Genomic DNA, 21,361 nt, shown 5'->3' on the forward strand with positions numbered 1-21,361 from the left:
TAAATAAAGTACTTTTTTGGATGTGTTTGCAGGAAAAGGAGGGAAGCTGGGAAGAGCAACTGTTGTAGGGTAAGCAGGCTGCAAACACAGTGTGTATAGCAGTGTTAAAGCCAATGTGTACTGTAGGCTGATGAGAGTTTGGTTTACAGCTGGAGGAGTGTGGAGCCAGGGAAGGCTGATCTGATACTTGTCTCTGGGCTTTATGCTGAGATCTTTGGAAGGGAGCTGCTCAGAGGCCCCAGAACATTGCTAGTTCTTCTGAACCCTTACTGTGCTCGTTATTAGTGAATTCTTGCAGTCATCTTGATACTCCTGGGTGTTTTCCAGCCAGCATATTGATGCAACTTTCCAGCATGCTGAAAAGTGGCTGTAGCTACCTTCTCCTGTTTGCCACTAGCTTTGTGAAGAATATGAGATGACGAATTGTAATATGTGTTTGATTTTCTAAATTGAAGCAGTGAAGGGTTTACCCTAATGTTTTAGACATGGAGCTACTCATGAAAGGACTCTGAGCCATACAGAAATACATAAAACAATAAAACTACAATTGCACTTCTAATGCATTGAATTAATAAATCTGTGAGGTCACCAGAATGAACTGTAGAGAAGGCATTTTTTACTGAAGGATTGTCACCCCTGAGTGGAGAACTGGGTTTTCATAGTAAAATAAAACTGAGGTGATTTGATGTAACTTCTCACTGATAAAACCATCAGTTCAGTGCAAAATGTGAGCTGACACACACTTTGAAACTTTTAATGAGGCATCTGAGCCAAGTGACTTGATGGTCCAGCTGGTTAATAGCTCATCAAGGATTCAGTTCAGCCAACACTTCAGTTCTCTAATAAGCTGTATGTAATAAACATAAGCCTTGTTGAGAACTGCTATCAGAAAGCAAACCTATCCATTTATCTTCCATGGATCAAATAACAATTTAAAATTCCAAGTAAACAGATGAGCTCTCTGTTCTTTTACTGATTATTTTTGTATAGCCTAGCATTTTTATTACTGTCCCTTAATGTTCAGCCTCTCAGAATGGATAAATTGAATTAATCTTTTAGCCATCTTTTTTTTTTTCCCCTCAAGACTTCTACGTAAGGAAACACAAATGCTGCCTAGAGCAACCCTAGAATAGAAATGACTGAAGCCTAAACAGTTGCTTGCCATTCTTAGTCCAGATTCTTGAGGACCTGGAACATTCCAGAAGAGGTCATGTCTAAGCTTTAGATTTCATATCTGCTGTTTAAATTTTTTTTGCTTTCTGATTTTGTGGCAAGCAAAGGAAAATATGTAATTGGTTTGGTAAAATAAGAGTATGGTATTTAATGTACTCTGATTAGATGATGTACAGCTCAGTCATTGTTTTCTTTGGAAGGGGTATTTGGCTCAGGTTTGAGTTGAGCCAACTTGTTTTACCTAAGGATGGTGCTGCTGATGTGAGAGACTGGGAGAGGAGCAGTACAGATGTTAATGTGTATATTCACATATAACACAGATCTGGAAAGCAATCATCCAATAGAGACTTTGTACAAATTATGAATGCTTCTTAAACTTTTAGGAGTAACTTAAAAATCTATACTGGCTGAGTTTTTGGAAGCTGTGTGTTTGCACCTCTCTGCCTCTGGTGAGCACTGGCCATGAGCCTTCCATCTAATCCTGCAAATGGCATCCAAGTGCAATATCCCAGCAGTGTGGTCACCTTTGGCATTGCTGAAAAGAAAAATCCCCACACTGCTGCTGTAACAAAGATAAACTTTGTTATTGGGAAGTGTACTTGCAAGACTCTGGTGACCTTATATAAAGAAGAAACGTTCTCATCTACTGTTAGTGTTTTTCTGCTGTTGTGTTTGTGATGGAGATTGTATTTGCAACCATGCCAGAACTCGGTGCGAGCAGGCAGAGAATCAGCTCTGATCCTTTTCTGTTCCCAGGAGATTGTTGCTGAGGATGTCTCTTCAAGCATAGGTCAAAAGTCCATGACATTACTGCCACCAGGTGTCTTAGATGCTGCTACTGCTACTGGTGGCACAGGGGCTACTGGAAATGTAAAAGCAGGAAAGTGAGCACAGAGGAACAGAATTCTTGGTGTTCTGCCCCCTTGGCCTGTGGTGGTGAGTCACAGCTTCATCAAAACTGAGACAATCACAGGATAAAATGGGGAGTGGTGCTGGAATCTTTTGGTCACATATGTGGGCTGGAGTTTGCAGATATTTCCCCTTCAGTGTTGAGACAAAGATGAAGTACAAGTTCCTTCAGGATATGTATAATTGACTTACTCAGACTGAATTGGTGGCTGATGAAGACTTCTGTCCTCCTTTTGTTTGATTATTTCGGGTTTCATTTCCCTCCTTTCCCTCCTCCTACCATCAGTTATCTGTCAGATGATGTATAATTTGTTTCATAGTTTCTAACATTTGAGCGGCATAAGTAAAGTTGTGTACATTTGCTGTATCACTCAACTGCAACAATTCTAAAGGAAAGGACAAGAAGCACTTGTAATTTTTGTGTTTTTAACAAATTACTTCATCTTCCAATGAATTTTCTACTTAGTTACTATTGTAGTGCATTGAAATGCCAGCAGAGAGAAGAGAATTATCAAATAAATTACCCATTTTCCTTTGCCTTCCACGTAACCATTGGTGAAAAATTTAGAAAGCAGGTGCTTTTCACCAAGAAACTGACAAACAATGGGAATAATCCCTCAATGTCTTAGGTTGACTACTTGTGTACTTTCCTGAAACTTTAAGTGTTTTTTAATACCGTATGTAAGAGGAAAGCTACAGCAAATATTTACCTTTAATCAGGAACCTTAAAATGTGTAACTGTTTCAAGCCTATTCTCTTCTATTGTGCTAGATATATATTTTACATTCAGTGTTATCTTTCTTCAGGTTATTTCCATGCTTCATGAGGATTGTCTGTAGCTTATATAAAACTGATTCTTCTTGTGGAGACTTGCCAAGGAGCAAGGTGAAATAATTCTTTCAATAAGCATTACCTTGGCCTTGCATAGTATTTTGCTACCTGTCAGAAGTTTTGTCTTCCCTCTTTAAACGAAGGAGAGCAGGAAAGTGCCTGGGAAGTTCTGTGCCTCACCAAGAGAAGAGCAGTGAGGTGCTGGAGCATGTCATGAAGAGCAGCAGAGCTGGCAGGGGCTCCAGAGCACGAGCCTTATGAGGAGTGGCTGGGGTGTTTTTTACCTTGGATATGTACTTTTGGAACAGCAGCTGCTCAGCTCTGTTTAACCAGTTTTTTGCGTTCAGTGGTTTGTAGACAGTAGAGTGATGGAAGGATCTGTGCAGATCTTTGATCAGTTTTTTTTGTCTGTTGCTGTGCAGGGATGCATTTTGAAGAGTCCCTTCCCTTTTATCTCTCTACCTAGTCTTTAATGCTGGAAAGTATTAAGTGGTTTATGTGTTGACGCAGAGAAGTAGATGCAGTGCTTGTGCACTGAGACTTCCATTTCTAGGCACCAACTGTGTGATGCTGGGTGATTTTTAAGCTCAGTGGACTCTTTGTTGATATTTTGTTAATCTAGCTCAGTGGTTACTGTGCTCTTTTTTCCTCTTAACTGCTAGATTTTTTCAGGATGAGAACACTGCAGCCCACAAAGCCTCAGTTCCATTAACAGTGCTGAATATCAGAACACAGTCTTGCTAGCTTCTCCTCTGATGACCCCTCATTAACCTTGCTTAAAGGCTTGCAAAGCCTTTCTCATATGCTGCAGAAATGCACACAGAAGAACATTTGTCTGTTCTGTATGCTACTAATTCCTCCAAATAATAGGCTGGGAGCTGCAGTGTCTTCACTCAGATTTTCAGACATTTGAATGCCTGACAAAGTGCTGCTCAGTGTAACCCCAGCAGAGATAGATAATTCACCTTGCCTGTGATTCAGACTATGTATAATTCAGCAGCACTTTGAAGTCTCTCATGGCTGTACATTTACAGATCACATCACTTGAAGACAGTTCATTGCTGCTAATTTTTCTACTGCATGTCTGGATGGAAACTACATACTGTTGCTGTAGTCTAGTTAACCCTCCCTGCAAAACAACTGTCCCTGCACTGTGTATCATTTCTGGATCTAGTGGTAGAATATGCAGAAACCTAGTAAAACCTGTAGTATATGAAATATCCAGTCTTTCTCTGTTTACTGCTTATCTTCCTAATATTTGTGGAAGATGGAAGAGTTCTAAATTGTGTAACAGCTCATCTACTGAGTTTGGTTTTTTTTTTTGAAAACCAAAACCCAAACAGTTTAAAGTTGACCTATATTGCTTATGAGTCTGCTTATTTGTAGGTGGAGATCATGGGAAGTTTTCTGAGTCTGGTTTATTCTGCTGTGCATGAAGGTTCCCCAGCACTTGAGTGATGTAAATTGTCCTTCATGTTAAGGATGGAAAATCACCTTGGAGGATGTATAGCAGGAGTAGTTCCTGTCATGTAGAGTATTTCTCTTGGTGGCCACTTGCTTGGTATCCTGTAGTGTGTGAGGGTGAGGTGCAGTGTGCCACCAGTGCAAAACTGTGTCTGTTTAATGCCAGCTGAATTGTCCCAGACTTCAGCTGAGGCCTCTTGGTGTCAGTAAAAACAGTGGGAGCCTTGCTTGAGCTTGGGCTGGCTGAATTCAGAGATCAAGGGATGTGAGCAGAGTGCAGTGCCTGGCTGAGGAGGCTCCTCTGCTGTCTGGGCTGGCTTCTGTGACTGCTCTGGGCACTGGGATGTGCTCTGCAGATGTGGCATTTCTTGTCATTTCTTGTCCTCATGTGAACAGGACAGAAGTCAGAACTCTGTCTGTGGACAGTAGAAAGGAAAATACATGGGAAATTACTCCATAGGCTCAGTGACTGTGTGAATCTCCCAGTGGAAATTTAATTTAGGTGCTAGAAATGTATTTTTTTTTTCCTTATTAAGGATGCTGAATAGATTGTAAGTCTTGGCTGAAACAAACCACCAGAGGACTATAGGCATTTTTTGCTTACTGGCTTGGTAGAATAGCTAATCTTAGGAGGGGAAAGGAGTTGTTTTGGGTTGGTTTGTTTTTTATTTACATAAAGCATGTAGGTACAGGGGTAGAAAGAGGGTAGTAGCAATACTGCATGTAATTCATGCTGCTGTACATGAAGGAAATGAGTGGAAGAGTAAACCTGTACCTGGTTTCTCATGAATGCCCAAGATCCCTGTTTTACATTGAAAAATGTAAACACCTCTGATAGCTCTTTCCTGACCAAAACAAATCTGATGGGAAGGACTTGGGTAAGTGGAAACAGCCAAGAAAAAGCTTATTGAATCCTCTGAGCTGAACAATCGTTTCATTTGCTGCTCGTCTCCTTTCAGGCCCCTGGCACTGCAGAACCACAAATCACGTGCTGGGACGCCTTGCTGTGTGTCTTGGCTTGTCAAAACAACTTAATGTAGGTGGAAAGGAATGAATGAAATGAACAGAGTAGGCTTGATGCATCTGTTTCAGTTTGTTCAAAGGGCAGCCCAGTGATTGGGATGTGACACTTAGGTCCTCCAGGGAAGCTATCAGTTTAGGAGGAACAATGCTGTCTATTTTATAAGGTAGTTAAATCCATTTTAGAAAGCAAGCTCTGCTATAGTTGGACAGCTTTGTATATTTTTAAAAATATTTGGGCTATATCTGCTCAGCATGTGCCAGCTGAGCTACTACAAGAATGTGATTTGCTAACTTCTAGATTTAGGACTTTGTCTTGTCTGCCTCAGGTTGCTTATGGTAAAAAAAGAACAAGAAAGGAGAGAGTATGTCCATTTTTAAATTTTATCAGTGGGAATTCCAAAATGATTTGGTCCTTGAAGGATAGGATATCAGGCTGTGTATTACTAACTGTTCTAAAGTGCTGGCTTCTTTATAAAATTGTTTAAGTTTCCTAGGCTTATGGAAAGCTACTTGTGAGTCCTTCTTCTACTTTTAGTTTTTGGCTGTTTGATTAAAAAAAAAAAAACTAAAAATCAACAAAAACCATTAAAACTGTCTAACCGATCTTGTACTTGGTGAAACTGGAATGTTAATCTGTGAAACCTATATTTCTGCTTTCACATGAAAACAACAAATACGTGTGGAAATGGTCCATCTATGTACATATTAAGACCATGAATTATAGGAAAAAGGCTGCAGGGGATAAATCTGCTTATCTGATTCACACTTGCAATAATTTAAGCAAAAGGAGGGCATATTTTGGGTGAGAGGCCACAGATTTCATTACATCTTTAGAAGTGGAGATCCAGCTGAGGGTCCTGCAGTTCTGCAGGTTCCTGCTCAGAGGCCACGATGGATCCTGAGTGCTGCCCCCAGGAGCTGCCTTGGTGGGAAAACACATCTGGGCTTGAGTCTTTTGGAGTATGCAGCTGTAACTGAGGGTGGTGGAAACTGTTCCCTTCCCAAAAGAAAGCACAAAACACTCTTTTTAATTTTCACTAAGTGGTGATGGCTTCTTTCTCTCTGCCCCAGTATGCTGTACAGCTACTTTCTGGATTCCATGTGATGCCAAGATACTCTCATTCCCCTGCTTTTCCTGAGCTATTTATACCTAACATGGCTGGTAACAGCTCAGTCTCCCAAATTACATACAGTGCTCTATTTTACTTGATTATTTCAATATTTTAGTAGCTGCAGCTGCTTAAGTTGCATTTTTTGTACAAGAACAAGCATGAGATGAAGTTGTCACTTTTGCCCATGCTAATAACTCAATGGATGCCAACATGCATTTGGAATAGGCTCTATTTTAGTCTGTGTCTATGCAGCCTGGGAGATCTTGCTGTCTAATATTTTTAATTACTCAGGTTTTGAAAATGGACTTGTCATTTTAAATTGTATGTTGGCATACAGGCCAACTGTTTGCAAGTTCCATTAGAATGTAATATGTACAGCTAAAACCAGTCATTGTGTATACAGACTTTGTTGGTATAATTGTACAGGAGACTCAGTATTTTCCTCAATGTTTGGGTTGTGGGTTCTTTTAAAGTATATTGGCAGCGTTCTGTAACCTAGCATTAGTGTTCCTTTAGGAGAAGAATATAAAAACCTGTTACAGTTGAGGGTGTGGGTTGTGTGTCCAAGGAAATGAGGGCAGTAAAAGGTAGTATGCACTGCTGGGCTTAGGGAACAAGTGGCCTCTCTGTCTTTTTCTTCCAGCTCTGTTTAATGTTCCCTTTTGCTGCTGCAGTTATGTACTGAAGGGTGCAGGGTTTCCTTGGTTGCAAAAACATAGCTGTGTTCCTGGGTGAAAGTTTTTGGCCTGTGCTTTGTCCAGACTTGTCCCAGATCACTGGGGCACTGTGACTTTCAAAGCAGTGTTGTTTTACTCAGACTATTGCATGGTCTTGGTGGGGTTTTAATGCCAGCACTGAAGTGTTGAGTGTCTGTGCTGGACGTCACAGCTGTGTTTGCAGGAACATGATGCTGCCATGGATGTGAGCAGGGAGAGAAATGAGTCCAAAGGGGAGTGAGTGCCTCTTAGGACTCTGTTCATTGATAAGGGTGATTAGCACTTGGTAGTTTCTGTTTGGGGACAGTAGTACAGGGGCAGGGAAAACTGAATAAAGCCCTGAAGGGAGATTGGGTTATGTGGGTTAAAATGAGACTGAAATGAAATAGCCTTGACTTGATATTAAATGTAGGTCTAAAACTGGTTAACAGTGTTTGTGGTAGATAACTTGTTAGTATGCACCCAATAAAGGAAATGTAATCCAAATGTGTATCAAAAATCTTGGATTTGGACAAAAATGAATGCAGGTTTTCACATTCACTATTTAAAAGTGATAGAAAAGTAATTATTGCAGCCTTCTTTGTATAATGACCATATACAGTAGCTGAATTTACAGCAAAGTACAGTGGCTTAGAAAAGTGAATTATGAGGGTCAAGAGCAGAGGCTGAGAATACTGCTTTATTTTTCTATAAGAAAGATGATGCTGTGATTGTGTTGTTTGAAGCACTGGTGCATGTGTGTGTGGTCAGCTGTACCTCTTGCAGCTTACTGCTTTTCTGTCTCAGCAGTTTGAATTTGTTAAAATCGAAATTTGCACCAGAACTTGTGCTGCCTTGTTCATTGTAGTGAAAGGAAGGCTATTAGAGGGGTAAGGCACCTCAAATGACAGTACTAATTACATGTAAAAGCTCCTGCAACACCTAAACAGACATGGATGCTCAATTGTTGGTGGAATGTTCCTTCAAATGTCACATCAAAACTTGTGCAAATATGCTTATGAAAGAATGGGAAGAGGTGGTAATGCTGATTTCTGCAGAGGGAAGTAGTTGTAGGATTGAATGATTTTTGATGTCTGTGGATTAAATTAGTCATACATAAGGATTTTGCATTTTCCTGAGAATTGTAAGGATGAGTAACATTCTAGGCACCAATAGGAAACTGATCCCTGAGGTGATTTCAAACCTGTTTTCAGACTTTTACCCAGGGAAATTGTATACTTCTGAAAATTGGAGCTTCACCTGAAAAAGAAGTTTGTCCACGCCTGAAGATACTCTGTGAACCTTTTAGAAAAAGTTGATGGTCTTAGTGAATGTAGGATGGTTTAGATATTACATGGCTGAATTATATTGAGAAAACATATGACCTGTAAACAAAGGAAGAGGAATTACTGTCTGGAGCACAATGGGAGTATAAGTAAATCCTGCGTGTTTTTACTGCCTCCTTTTAATGGAAAAGACAATGTGAAATCAAGTGACTTAAAATTATTACTCAGATCTGACAAATAGGTCTTCAGTTATTGCTAAATAACTTAGAAACAATGCTTCTGAAATTCTTGGCTATAAGTACATCCTGAAATATTTGGGTTTTTTAATGCAAACTGCATATGGATCCAGTTTGTGCCAGTCAGTCAGACTGGTGTGAGCAGTGCAATGGTCATGCTTTGGTAAACTGAGAACACTGCATGGTACAAGGAGACGTCTTCTCTTTGAGATGTGCTGCTCATTCAGGTAATAGCTGCTCCAAGTCCTGGTCATAGCTGCCAGCCAGCTGCAGCACAGCAGCCCAGGAATGCTGTTTTGTGTTCTGCCTCTGGCCAAAAGATGGCTTTCTGTCTCTACTGGGAGTTACAAAAGTAACTTTTTGGTTTTGTTGACATGCGATTTCAGGAAACTTGCTCAATCATGAGGTTCTGCATTTAATCAAAGAAAATCCAATTCATTCACTTGATGGTCTACAGCTACAGGAACATACTGGATGTTAACAGAGGTTTAATGCTTAACCCCTCTATGGGTGGCTAATCCCATCTGTTAACCAGTGGTCTGAGCAGACATCTAGGAATAATGAAAAGTTATTGCAATGTACAACATGAGGGGGGTTAAATGATCTGATTTCATTCTCAAACATTCAAGTGTTCAAGACATTATATCCCCTTTTCACCCCAAGTCAGGCAACAGCTAAATTTATTAGGAGTAGTAAAGCAAGAGAAAGCAGAAAGAGGAGTTAATCTGCAGCCGTGCAGCTCTTAACCCTGAGAGCACTATAATTATAAAAAGCAATATATTATAGACTGTAATAAAATGTGTTCAAAACAGAATATTTAAAGGAAATTGCAAACCAAATGGCATTTAAGACGTGATTCTTGTGTGTACCTAACTGTTTTCAAGTTGCTGCCCCTCAATAAAAAAATCAAGCAAAACTTTCTGATGCACCTTTTCTTTTTCATTAGGATCGGAAGCTGTCCAAGTCAGAGCGACAAAGATTCAAAGAGGAAGCTGGGATGCTGAAAGGGCTTCAGCACCCCAATATTGTCAGGTTCTATGATTCCTGGGAGTCTACAGTCAAAGGAAAAAAGTGTATTGTTCTTGTGACAGAACTCATGACGTCTGGAACATTAAAAACGTAAGTAAATTCAGACAAGTCACAGCATTTCAGTTTCATTAGCACAACACTAGAGCACTAGAAGTAGGAGAAATTTAGATGAGAACAGAGCCCTTCCGCTGAGGGATAACCTCCTGTAGGAACATTCTTGTTTAAGAGGAGCATTACTAGCATTGCAGGGCATGGTAGAACATCTTTTAAGTTAGCAAGCTTGTGATGTCCCATTAAACACGTGCACAAGATTTTTGGATTTTAAGAGCTCAGGAGGGCAATACTTAATTTTCACTTCTCAGAATTTCTTTGTTTTTTTTTCTCCAGCTGCTTTCTATTTAGGATGAGCCAGTTCATAAAGTTCAAAGCTCAAATTAATTCACCTCTTTTGGGAGGTTTTGGCTGTTACCACAATACAAATAACATGTAAAAAAGAAAAAATTCACCACCTATTGGTTTATCTGAAACTTGCTGAAGCTTCAGATAAAAATCCTGCAGTTTGGGCCTGTGAGGCAGCCGAGTGCACCTCGTGGTGTGCTGAAGGCTGAGTTAAAGGCAGAGTGCTGGGGCTGCAGCTGCTGTGAGGGTCTCTAGTGGTGCATGGGGCTCGTGGGGCTCTGCTCTCTGCCCCGATGGGAGCCTGTCCTGAGCTCCAGCCACCATCCCTCTGCTGGGGTAACGCTGCCAGCTCTGCAATAAAGGGGTTCTGAGCTCCAGCCACCATCCCTCTGCTGGGGTAACGCTGCCAGCTCTGCAATAAAGGGGTTCTGAGCTCCAGCCACCATCCCTCTGCTGGGGTAACGCTGCCAGCTCTGCAATAAAGGGGCTCTGCATCTCTCACTTTGTTCAGTGCCCATTTCACTCTTGGAGAGGCATTCACACCCTACATGTGTAAGCAGGCTGCAGGAGCTGGAAACAGTTTGCCTTTGGCTGAAATAGCCTGTGAATGTCTTGTGTTTTTTACCATGCTTATTGATAGCTACAAATGGACATTCTTAAGAAGAAAAATGGCTCTCTGGGAGTCTGGGCTGCAGTTACAGCGAAGTGTTTGTCTCTTGAAATAGTACTGGATGGCTAAGGATGCAACAACATTCTTTAGGTGTGTGTTCAGTGGAGACATTTCTCAGGTTAAGATATTTCAGGTAAAATAACAGATGTGCTGCTTAATGTGCTGTTTTCAGACAAGTAATAAGTTAATGGTTTTGCACCTCTGTACTGATGCCTTTAAATAAAGTTTACCTAATTTTCTGCTAAATGGTAGTGCTAAATTTTTTTCTTCCTTTTTTACTCCTTTATCCCTCTCACAGATTTTAATATTTGGATTGGTTTACATGGTATCATAAGCAAGATGAAGAAGTAATAATAGACAATTATAATGTAGGCTGTTGGTAGGAAGAAATAGCCCAGATTTTCTGTCTGTAGGATTATTTTCTATCTTGAAATAAGAAAGTCTTTTTATTTAATCCAGAGAAAAGTAATAGGCTCTTTAATTGAGAATCCTTTAAACTTTAGAGTTCTGGCTAGAGTTTTTCTCTACTCTTGTACAGCTGGTGTTATAACTGGGATTTAGTTTATTCTAGTCCACTTTGCTTGAGACTTGAGGTGTGAACTGTATGGGAGATTTCAGGTGTGCCTTAATTAAGTACTTCATGCGCTTGTGGCATTTTCCTGGATTTACACTGTACACTTGTGTTTGCATATATTTGACATATTACTTCCATATCTTTTTTCAATGTTTACCTTACCTGCATTTGATAAAAGTGATGCTTTCTTCTTTTGGTACTTGGGACATAGACATTCTTGTCACTTGATGTAAAAAAGTGAACAGAATACAAATATGGTGGTGTCTTAAAGGAAATTTTCTCATGTTTTATTTTAGTAAGGATTCCTATAGCTCCTTCAACTCTGTGTAATTGTAATTACAGAAACTTAGACTGGAAACCTCCCAAGGTCTCTTCAAGCCCAAGTTCTTCTATGATAGTAGGAAAAGTGAAAACATACTGCCTAGAAGGCTTGTCTATTTTTGTGTATTTGTATGTGCTTCCATTTTTAAATTGTTTTCTGCACAAAGGGACATGTGACTTAATTCACTTAACGTTATGGGACAGTGACAGCCACACTGCACAGTGTTGGGTGGTGGTTGGATCCAGGTCCTTTAACAGTGAAAAGCTGGCAGTGGACTAGCATATTTGTAACCAAGAATGTAATTAGGGATTCCAGATGCTGAACTGAAGTGCCCCTACCATGTGATCTTTGGAACAGGCTCAAGAGAGATGAATGAGGGTTGTGTCAATAGCAGGAATTCAAGTGGTCGCTGATGCGATTCAGAACCTCCTTCAGTTTGTCTCCTTCCTTGGCTTGGCTTTTTCCCTGCTTTCCTTTACATTCTGACACCTGATTTCCTCTGGAACTGACTCAATTGCTTTTACAGACTTATTTTCACAGCAGGATCATTGCTAGCAACTTGATTTTCCAGATCTTGTTTTGAACTGGAGAAATTAAAGTAAAAGGGATGAATACACTGCATTTCTGTGTTGGAGCCGATTGATTTCATCGGGACTGTATCTCCTAGTTAAGTGAATCTGCATAAGAGACTGACCACTACCATGGAATAATTGAACACAACTTGCTTTTAGTTTTAAGATTGCAGTGGCTAGACTCCATGCTGGTCACAGAATTTACTAGCAGTCTTTGTGTAGTGTGAAACTGATCTTTATCTGAGACTCTGACCGAACAAGAATAAAGTCCTTGCTCTACAGAGCATGCTAGGTCCTTTCTCTACATGCAGTCTGGCCTGTACTTTTTCAGAAGGAATAGAACAGCTCTTCACTTCAAATTGTGTTACCCAAATAGAGGTTGGGAGAAAACCCTGCTGGAAAGCACTTGAAAACTGTCAGAGGTTATTCACCTTGTGGCATCTCTAATCTGCTGAAGTTAAGTAACAGAATAAGATGTTAGTCTTTCATGCTCATTGAAAAATATTTTTGGTATGAAATTTGACTCTTCCTACATGGGGTTTCAAGGAGTGGCAAAGATAGAACAGTTAAGGTTGGATTACATCCTATCTGCAAAAGGAATACAGACTTATGTATGAACTCTTCCACCTCAGTTATTTGACTGAGCCTTTTTAAAGATTTCTCTGCCCTGTTTCCATCTGTCCATAGTACCAGTTGGATTCAGGTGATCAAACCCTGTCCTGCACCAGGGAGGGCATCTCTAAGAATTTCTAATTATCTTGCTAACTCCACAGGGTAAATTTGAAGCAGATGTAAAATGTAATGTGGAAACCTTGAACAGAGTGCTTGGTTACTCTTGTAAATGAGAGACAAATGATTTGATTTCAGAGTTCTTGCAGTTTTCCACAGCTCTGTACTTTGTTGGTTATTAACATTTTGGATCTAGTGACCCACCTTCCCACCTTGTTATAATTAATCAAGGTAGAGGTTGTAAGTGTTGGAGAAGTTAAATAGGTGAAGAACTGTAATTAATGAGTCTTGAGTTATTTGTCATTGAAGCAGTGCCTTGAAATTTAGCAATCCAACTGTCTAATTAATGAAGAATGATTTTCTGTGTAGAGGTGTTATCAGCTATGTACACCAAGCTTTCACATTTTTGTTTCATCATTATAGTCTGCTGGCTAGAAGAAAGGGGATAGGTTTTGTAGAGGGGAGCCATCTTTAGCTCCTCTGAAGTAATGAAATGCTCAGGTGGATTTTAAAATAGAAGTTTAAATTTATGCATGTCTTTAATTGCTGTTTCTTTGCTTCCAAACAGCAAATGGTACCATTTAATCTACTGTTTGTTAGCAGAATCTGTTTAACCTATTGCTACTTTTTTCATTAGGTATTTGAAAAGATTTAAAGTGATGAAAATTAAAGTGCTACGAAGCTGGTGCCGTCAGATACTGAAAGGCTTACAATTCCTGCACACACGTACTCCTCCCATCATTCATAGAGACTTAAAATGTGACAACATCTTCATTACTGGCCCCACTGGATCAGTCAAGATTGGAGACCTTGGTCTGGCAACCCTGAAACGAGCTTCTTTTGCCAAAAGTGTGATAGGTAAGCCTGTCCTGTTTTGGAGGCTGCTGAGCCAGTCTACCTCTTTGGAGACTTGAGTGTTTTAAGAACTTTCCTAGAAAACATGCTTACAAAAATACATGGTCAAAGCCTGAAAATATGTAGGCTTTGTCTCTTGCTTGCTGAGATCATTCTGTGTTCCTAATGCCAAGACATGTTGAAATTTTGGTTGTCCTTTTGTTATTTATATAACATTAGCTAATTCAGAATATAGAGTTCTTGTCCTGCCCAACAATCTAGTGCAACATTGCTGATAAAACCACTCTTCACTACATAAAAATCTTACCTTTGATGTGATGCTGCTTCAAGAAATGTACAAATGCATTTTGGTGACCAAACAACATTTTGATATTTAGTGTAGCATTAGTTCATATGGCCAAATTTTTTTTCATTGTGACCAGGGGTTTATGTATCAGAAACTGAGGAATACCAAAGAAAGTCAATATTATATTTAAATAATAACACAGACTGTGGTATAACACCTTACTCAGGGAGTCTGTAGAATGTGGATTTGTGTGAGTTAGGAGGGTGCATTGGGAAATAGTGCTTTATTCTGGCTCTGTCCCTGTGTATCCGTTCATAACTCTTTCAGAAATTGGTTTGGTGGAACTAGTATAATCTTTCTTGTGAATTCTGGAAAGAATTGGTTTTATCAGCTTTGTTCTTATAGTTGGGTCAGTAGACTGCAGGGAATAAAGTTTCTTTCGCTCTCAGTATTTAAAGCTTGCTAAAATTCAGATTACTCAACAGTCCTGTGCCAGATTCCTAGCTGGGATCAATGGCATATACCTGTAAATTTTCTTGCAAGCTGTCACTGAAATATTTCCTGCTTCTTAACCAGGTCAAAATATTAATAGGGAAGAAAAGAATGGTGTTAAAAACCATAGTTTCTTAAGCATATTTGTCATATCTTCAAATTTATCACTGGAAAACTACCATCTGTTACATAGTTATTTGTTAATGATTAGCCTTTGGATAAATGACTGCAATTACATTTTTTTTGGTTTAGCCTGGTGAAAACAAGCAATGGGCTGTAGAATGATCTGTAAATTTTCTGGAATCTGGTGTCTGCAGGAAATAATTCTGTGCTTAAATTTACAAAAAGCAAACTTGCATCTCTGGCTTGAAGTAAATCTGATCTGATCATACAATGCAGTCCCTTTGTTTGCAGAGGGGATCTGTGATGCTTCACTGGGCAATAATTTTCTGCACACTATTTAAATGGGACTTGTTGAATCTCACGCTCTATGCCTGTAACTCAATCTCTCTGTATTTCTGAGTATTTTTGACTGTAGGATGTCCCTCACTAATGCCTGTATCTGCAGTAGGCCTATAAATATACTGCAGGTGGGAAGGTAAGTATATGAAGAGAAGGGCTCTGGTGAGTGGCCTTTGCAGAAAATTACCTCTTATCCTCTTTTCACGGAGATTTTTGTTTGTAACAACAGAGCTTTTCATTGCAAGGCCTTACCTGAACCATTCTACTTGAGCAAGTAGATGGAGTGCACCAGGTCAGAGACTAGCTGTGGGCTCTTACCAGTACTACTTCTTTTGCAGCAGAGGGCAGTCAGGTAATTTATGAAACAAGGTTTAATGTGCTCTTTCCTTACAGGGAGAAAAGGTAAGTGCCTTAACTCTCCTTAGTATTTGGTTTGCAGCCTATGGCTAGTCTACAGTTTTTCCCTCTTCTTATCCCCTCCCTTCCTGTTTGATTTCAGGCTAATCCAGTCTGTTCTGATATTTGTATCAACTAACATACCTAAACAGGGAAATGCATCACTTCTCACATGCCATTGTTATTCCATAAAGGCCTTGCAATGGAAGACTCACAAAGTACATTGGTGCAACAGAGTCACTAAGGGTTTCCTCCCTCTTCTTTTTGCCTCCACTTTCTCTTGTCTCACAGGTTTGCCCAGCTTGCCCCTGCGGTGAGTAACGCCAGCAGCAGCCTCTGCTCGCTTTGAGACATTTAGAGTCTGAATCGTTCTTTTAATTTAAGGTACCCCAGAGTTCATGGCCCCCGAGATGTATGAGGAGAAATATGATGAGTCCGTTGATGTTTATGCTTTTGGGATGTGTATGCTAGAGATGGCCACGTCTGAATATCCCTATTCCGAGTGCCAAAATGCCGCGCAGATCTACCGGCGAGTCACCAGCGTAAGTCCCTCCTCACTGCTGAGCCTGCAGCTGCTGCTGCTAGCAGCAAAGGACTACAGCTGGGTAGCACCAGTGCTGTGTGGGGAAAAAAGCCTGAAAAGATATTATTTTGGGATGAGTGCAAAGTTACAGGGTGGTCTAACTCGGTAGCACCAGTGCTGTGTGGGGGAAAAAAGTCTGAAAAGAGATTATTTTGGGATGAGTGCAAAGTTACAGGGTGGTTGAACTCATTGAACGTCTGTCAGAAGCTTGGAAAATATGTGAGTGGAAATAAAATTGTTTCTACCAGGGTAGCACCATCCTGGGCCTTGAAAAGAGTCATGGTACCCCTGAGAGGATGGAGTCAGGCAATGGGACTCATTTCAGGAACGGCCTTATCAACACCTGAGCTAGGGAATGTGGCATTGAGTGGGTGTACCGTATCCCCTACCATGCAGGCAAAGTGGAGAGGTACAATGGACTGTTAAAAAACACCTTAAAAGCCTTGAGTGGGGCATCTTTCAAAAACTGGGAGCAGCGTTTAGCAAAAGCCGCCTGATTGTTTTAACACCTGAGGCTCTACTAACTGAGTGGGCCCTGCCCAATCTGAGTCTTTGTGTACAGTAGATGGAGATAAAGTTCCAGTGGTACATGTCAGAGGTTTGTTAGGGAAGGCAGTATGGATCAGTTCTGCCTCGAGTTCATACTCTTCTGTCAATATATAAGAAAAAAATATGAAGAAACCAGCCCTCCAAACCAACCTAGAAAAAATAAATGCACTAGAATAATAAAAGATTATTTTCTAAGCCACTTGGGGGATGGTGGAAGTAGTTCTATCTTGAAGAGGGACTGGTTCTCTGCAATAAAGCTGGATAACAGATTTGAGCACTGGCTTAGCTGCCTGCCAGTTGCCTAGAGTGATTTTAATAGTTCATTGAATCCTGAGTGGCCCTTAGCTCCTGTGTTTTGGGGGCACTTCTTATAATGATGAAGTGGAAGCACTTGATAAATAGCAGGAAGCTATTCCACCCTGGTAAGTACTGGGCAAGTGTAGTGGTGGAGGTGGGGGCATTGTGGGAGAAGATAAATAAGGCTGAGAAGGCAATCAAGGGATTAGAGCTGGCCCATCTGACCAGACTGAGAGGAACATGCAGGCCTGAGTGCAGGAGGCAGAACTGCAGTGCTAGAAATGTGCAGCATGGTGTGGCTAGATTTAATCTGTGATACCTGTTGTGAAGACTGTACCAGTACAGTGAAACAAACATGTTCAACCTTGTGACCTAAGCATTCAGAAACAATAGTGAGGTGGCTGCTTGGGGAAGTGAAAACTCATATTGGATTTCTCAGAATACCTGTGCTTATGTGCAAAGAAAAAAAAAAAAAAAACAAAAAACCCAGACTTACCTCTTTGTCCATAAACAAATGAGTTCCTGTTAATTTTTTTGAGCATGTTATCTCAGAGAAGTTGCAGATTTAATAAACACCTTGCCTAGCTTTGAAAAAATAAAACACTCTCTTATTCCTGATGCCTCACACAGCAAAAGTCAGATAATTCCTGACTTAGAGTTGGAGAAGAGTCTTCATGTCAGAAGCAATGGATTCTGAAGAGAGACTTGGTGAAATAAGACTATCCCTTTTTTTCAGGGAAATATTGGAGGGGCACAGAAGAAGGAGGAAAAAAGGCATAAGTGGTCACTTCAGTGTTTTGCACAGATGCTAGAATAACTTTTTATATTCATTTATATGCATACAGAGTTGGGGTTTTTTGGTTTAGTTTTTGTGTGTGTGTTGGCAAACTTACCTGTAATTTTCTAAATAGACTTTAAGGACTAGACTAAAGTCTAGTTTACAGCACAATCTGTCCTGGAAGCAGTTGGGATCAGTGAAAGAAAGCTGTGTGTCTCACTAGAACAGTCTCAGTGGTGCCTTTTGCTGTGCTTATGGATGTGTCTTGGACAGAGCCAAAGCAGCAAAATTTGCATGGACATTGCCTAATGTCACTGTCCTAATGTAACTAATGTCACTGTCCTGCTTGTTCCCCAAGGACACTGCTAGGAACTGGGATGTTGCTGAGAATCAGCTGTTGAGACAACCTCAGGCTTGTAAATTCCCTGCTCTTTGAAGTACATAACTGGAAAGCTTTGTAGGGACTTGCCAGCAGCAAAAGTTACCTAGAGACTTACCAGGGTTCCACTTACCACTTGTTTTTTGTGTGTGGTGCTCCTTTGTCCCCATTGTTATTGGCTGACAGTGGAAATTCTCAGTGGATGACAAACACTGGCAATTTTTTGGCTTGTCCAATTCCACCTTCTCTTCTACTCTGCTGATGGTTCACAAATCAAGTTTATAGGTCAATTTTTTTCCCCAACTATTTAATTTACTGCTTGAGAGCTCTTAAGATACACTTTGATTTGAAATCCAGCAAATCTTATTTTATTTCAGAAGTAGCAAAGGACAGGAAGGTAAAGAAAGTGAAATGCACATTTGTGTGCTTTGGTAGTTTTGGGGTTATTAATTTCTGTGTAGTTGCAAAGCAGTTTTTTCAAAACAAAACCAACCAGAAACAAAATGTGAAGAATTTCTAAGGAAAGCTTTCAATGAAGGCAAGACAATGTTACCTGGAAATAAAGCACAATCCTGTCTTAGCTGATAATGGAGGATTGGTGTTCCATAATGTGCAAAGAGATCTATGTTATGAAGGTGAAATTAAATACTCCTGGCATTCTTTTTACCACTCCATGAAAGCTCTGTGATCCAATGTGAAAAAGAGCCTGGTAGTTTTAGATTTAGAAGATTTTAGAGATTTTAGAAGTTTAGACCATGTGTGCAGTTGTGGGGTGAACCATTTGCCAAATTCAGTGCTTGAAAGGACCGTGAGTGAACTATCAATAACAGAGTGGAGGCAGAAAACTCCCTCCTGCCAAAGTGACTTGAGCAGTACTTACCAACACATCTCTTCTAGTGCGTGTTGGAAGGTGGGTGTGCTTTGTGGAACATGTTTAGCATCTCCATTTCAACCCCTGCATTGCTACCTCCCTGTAAATGTTTAGGATGCTTTGAAGTAGCAGCTACAGTCCTGCTGTGCCTTAAACTGAAAGGATTGTTTTATCTAGGTGCATACAGAGAGCAGAATGAAGGACAATAGGAATGGTCTGCTGTGAAAGTCATGAAAGGTCATACCATGTTGGAGCTTAAAAACCACTGAAACTCCAAAGGCAATAAGATCAAAATGTGCAGCCACTCACTGTAGGCCATATGTATTTAAATTACTTAATTTCTCTCACCCTCTTTGCAGGAACTATTAGGCTTAGTAAAAGGCAAAGTTGTTCCATTTTCTCAAATCCTTGCTATTGCTTAGGACAGAATCCTGTAAAAGATCTCTTAATGCCCAGGGTGTCCTCTCAGAACCTCTTGGTAATACCAGCTTATGTTCTTTCCTACCATTTTGCTGTGCATTGGTCTCATTTTTAGGGGGCTTTCAGCTGTGTTGCATTTTGACCTGACACCTTTTGTGGTAAGGATGGCTCTAGCTGATGCCCAGATACTGCAGCTTTGCAGTCCTGCTCAGAGTACTCAGTCCTGTCTTTCCTCATGGCTGGAAGCAGTTTTTTGTTAAATAATACACCTTGGCAAGCACAGATCTAGAATTTGGATCTAAAGGCTGAAGTTTCTCTCTGAGATGAGACATTTTTTGGCCCAGGCAGAAATTGTTGCTTCACATTTTGGACAATAGCATTGCTGCATAAGCCTGCTGTTCCTGAGATGCTCGTTTGTACTGTCTACATTCTCTCACTGCAAAGTTCCTGTAATTCCTTAAAACTGTCCTAGGATAAAGTTCTTGAATTTTCTCTGGCCCAAGAAACACAAGTGCAATTAAATTGTTATTCTGGATTACTTTATCTAGAGGAATTCTTTTAACAGGGTAACCTGGATATGTACGTGGCTTAAAAACCAAAACTGTGCAGAATTTGTAGGGCTCAAGGTGTTATGCCAAACTTTGTTTCACCATTCTGATAAGGAAACCAGCATTTTAACACAGAATAATAACCTCTGTTTGTACTTGCACCCTTTAGCATATTCAGTCCAGACCCTTTCACTAGCAGTTTCTTTAGAAAGGAAAGACATCTGCTTGGCTTGTCACTCAGGCATAAAGGAATCTAACCTTTATCTTTGTTTTCATTAAATCATAGTGTTGCAATTTTGTCTAAAAAACCCTGTTTTCTTTATTGAAGCCATCCTCTGCTGTTCTTTGGAAATGCTTCTAAATAAATTTGTAGTCAGTGCTTAAAGAATTGCAGCTCTTTGGATTTTTACCTTCCTGTGGGATGGGGAAATCTCTGAGGTTTAAGCAGTACGTCTCCTGAGCTGGGACTGAATGCATCCAGTGAGCACTTACTGATGCCTGGTTGGCCTCAGAAAAGAAATAATCTAACTCTGCAATGAATTGATAACAGGCTGTACTATAGTTAAAGTACTGATTGCCTCTCCTTTGTCATTTTTCTTCCTCTGTCCTCTCGTGCAAGCACAGTTGTCTGTGTGGAATGCTACTAGATTAGGGAATGGATCCCCCTTTTTGGTGGTTTTACTTTTCTGTTTGTTTTTTTTCCCTAATGTTTTCTATTTTTTGCAATTCTGCTGTGTATCCAAGTAATGCAGAGAGTTACAATGCAAAATGTAATCAAGATATATGATAATTTTATGTACTTGCTTACATAAAAAACAAAAGAAAGAGTGTAAGAGCTTGGTTAAATTCAGGAGGGTTTCCCTGTCTTTGTTCTTTTCAGGAGACTGGTATATTTTCTTTGACCTGTTCCATGCATAGTGCAATTAAACACTTTGTCACAGGAGATACTTAAAATGGACTACACGTGCATTTAAATGGAAAAAGAGATATTTATAGAACAAATATCTTAAGTATGATTTCTTAATTTAGTCTGTTTGGGCATCAGTGCAGTGAAGGCATAACAAACTGCAGTAACTGCAGCTGCTTTGCCTCAGCCTCTGGTGAGACTGTGGAAACCCAGGCTGTTGCCTCAAAATCTAGATCTCTAATACTTGGATGTCCCAAAGCTTAAATTTGCTAGGGGATTGACTAGTCCCAGGACTAGTAAAAAGACAATTATTATGTTTATTACGGAGATTTTTCTCCTTCTTGCATATATATCACTAACATAAAAATCCAGATATGTTCATTGCAAAAAAGTTAATAAAACCATTCTCAGTTTCAAATCTACTAATCATCTTTGAGTATGAGCAGAAAACCCCCTTGTTCTTTCTCCCCCCTCCCATCATATAAACTTACCTTTTACATTTTCCTGATGGACT

The 21,361-nt window shown here is 40.1% G+C and overlaps 1 protein-coding gene across 4 annotated transcripts in view; it reads left to right on the forward strand.

Moving 5' to 3' along the window:
• Nucleotides 1-21,361, forward strand: part of WNK1 (WNK lysine deficient protein kinase 1) — a 98,172-nt gene that overhangs the window by 22,368 nt on the left and 54,443 nt on the right. For all 4 annotated transcript variants that reach the window (XM_059472807.1, XM_059472803.1, XM_059472804.1 and 1 more), the window contains exons 2-4: nt 9,676-9,848; nt 13,662-13,882; nt 15,900-16,057. In XM_059472807.1, the coding sequence (XP_059328790.1) occupies nt 9,676-9,848; nt 13,662-13,882; nt 15,900-16,057 (552 nt within the window). The remainder of the gene's footprint in view (nt 1-9,675; nt 9,849-13,661; nt 13,883-15,899; nt 16,058-21,361) is intronic.

The sequence above is a fragment of the Ammospiza nelsoni genome, chromosome 5 (genome assembly GCF_027579445.1).
Source record: "Ammospiza nelsoni isolate bAmmNel1 chromosome 5, bAmmNel1.pri, whole genome shotgun sequence".
Taxonomy (NCBI): domain Eukaryota; kingdom Metazoa; phylum Chordata; class Aves; order Passeriformes; family Passerellidae; genus Ammospiza; species Ammospiza nelsoni.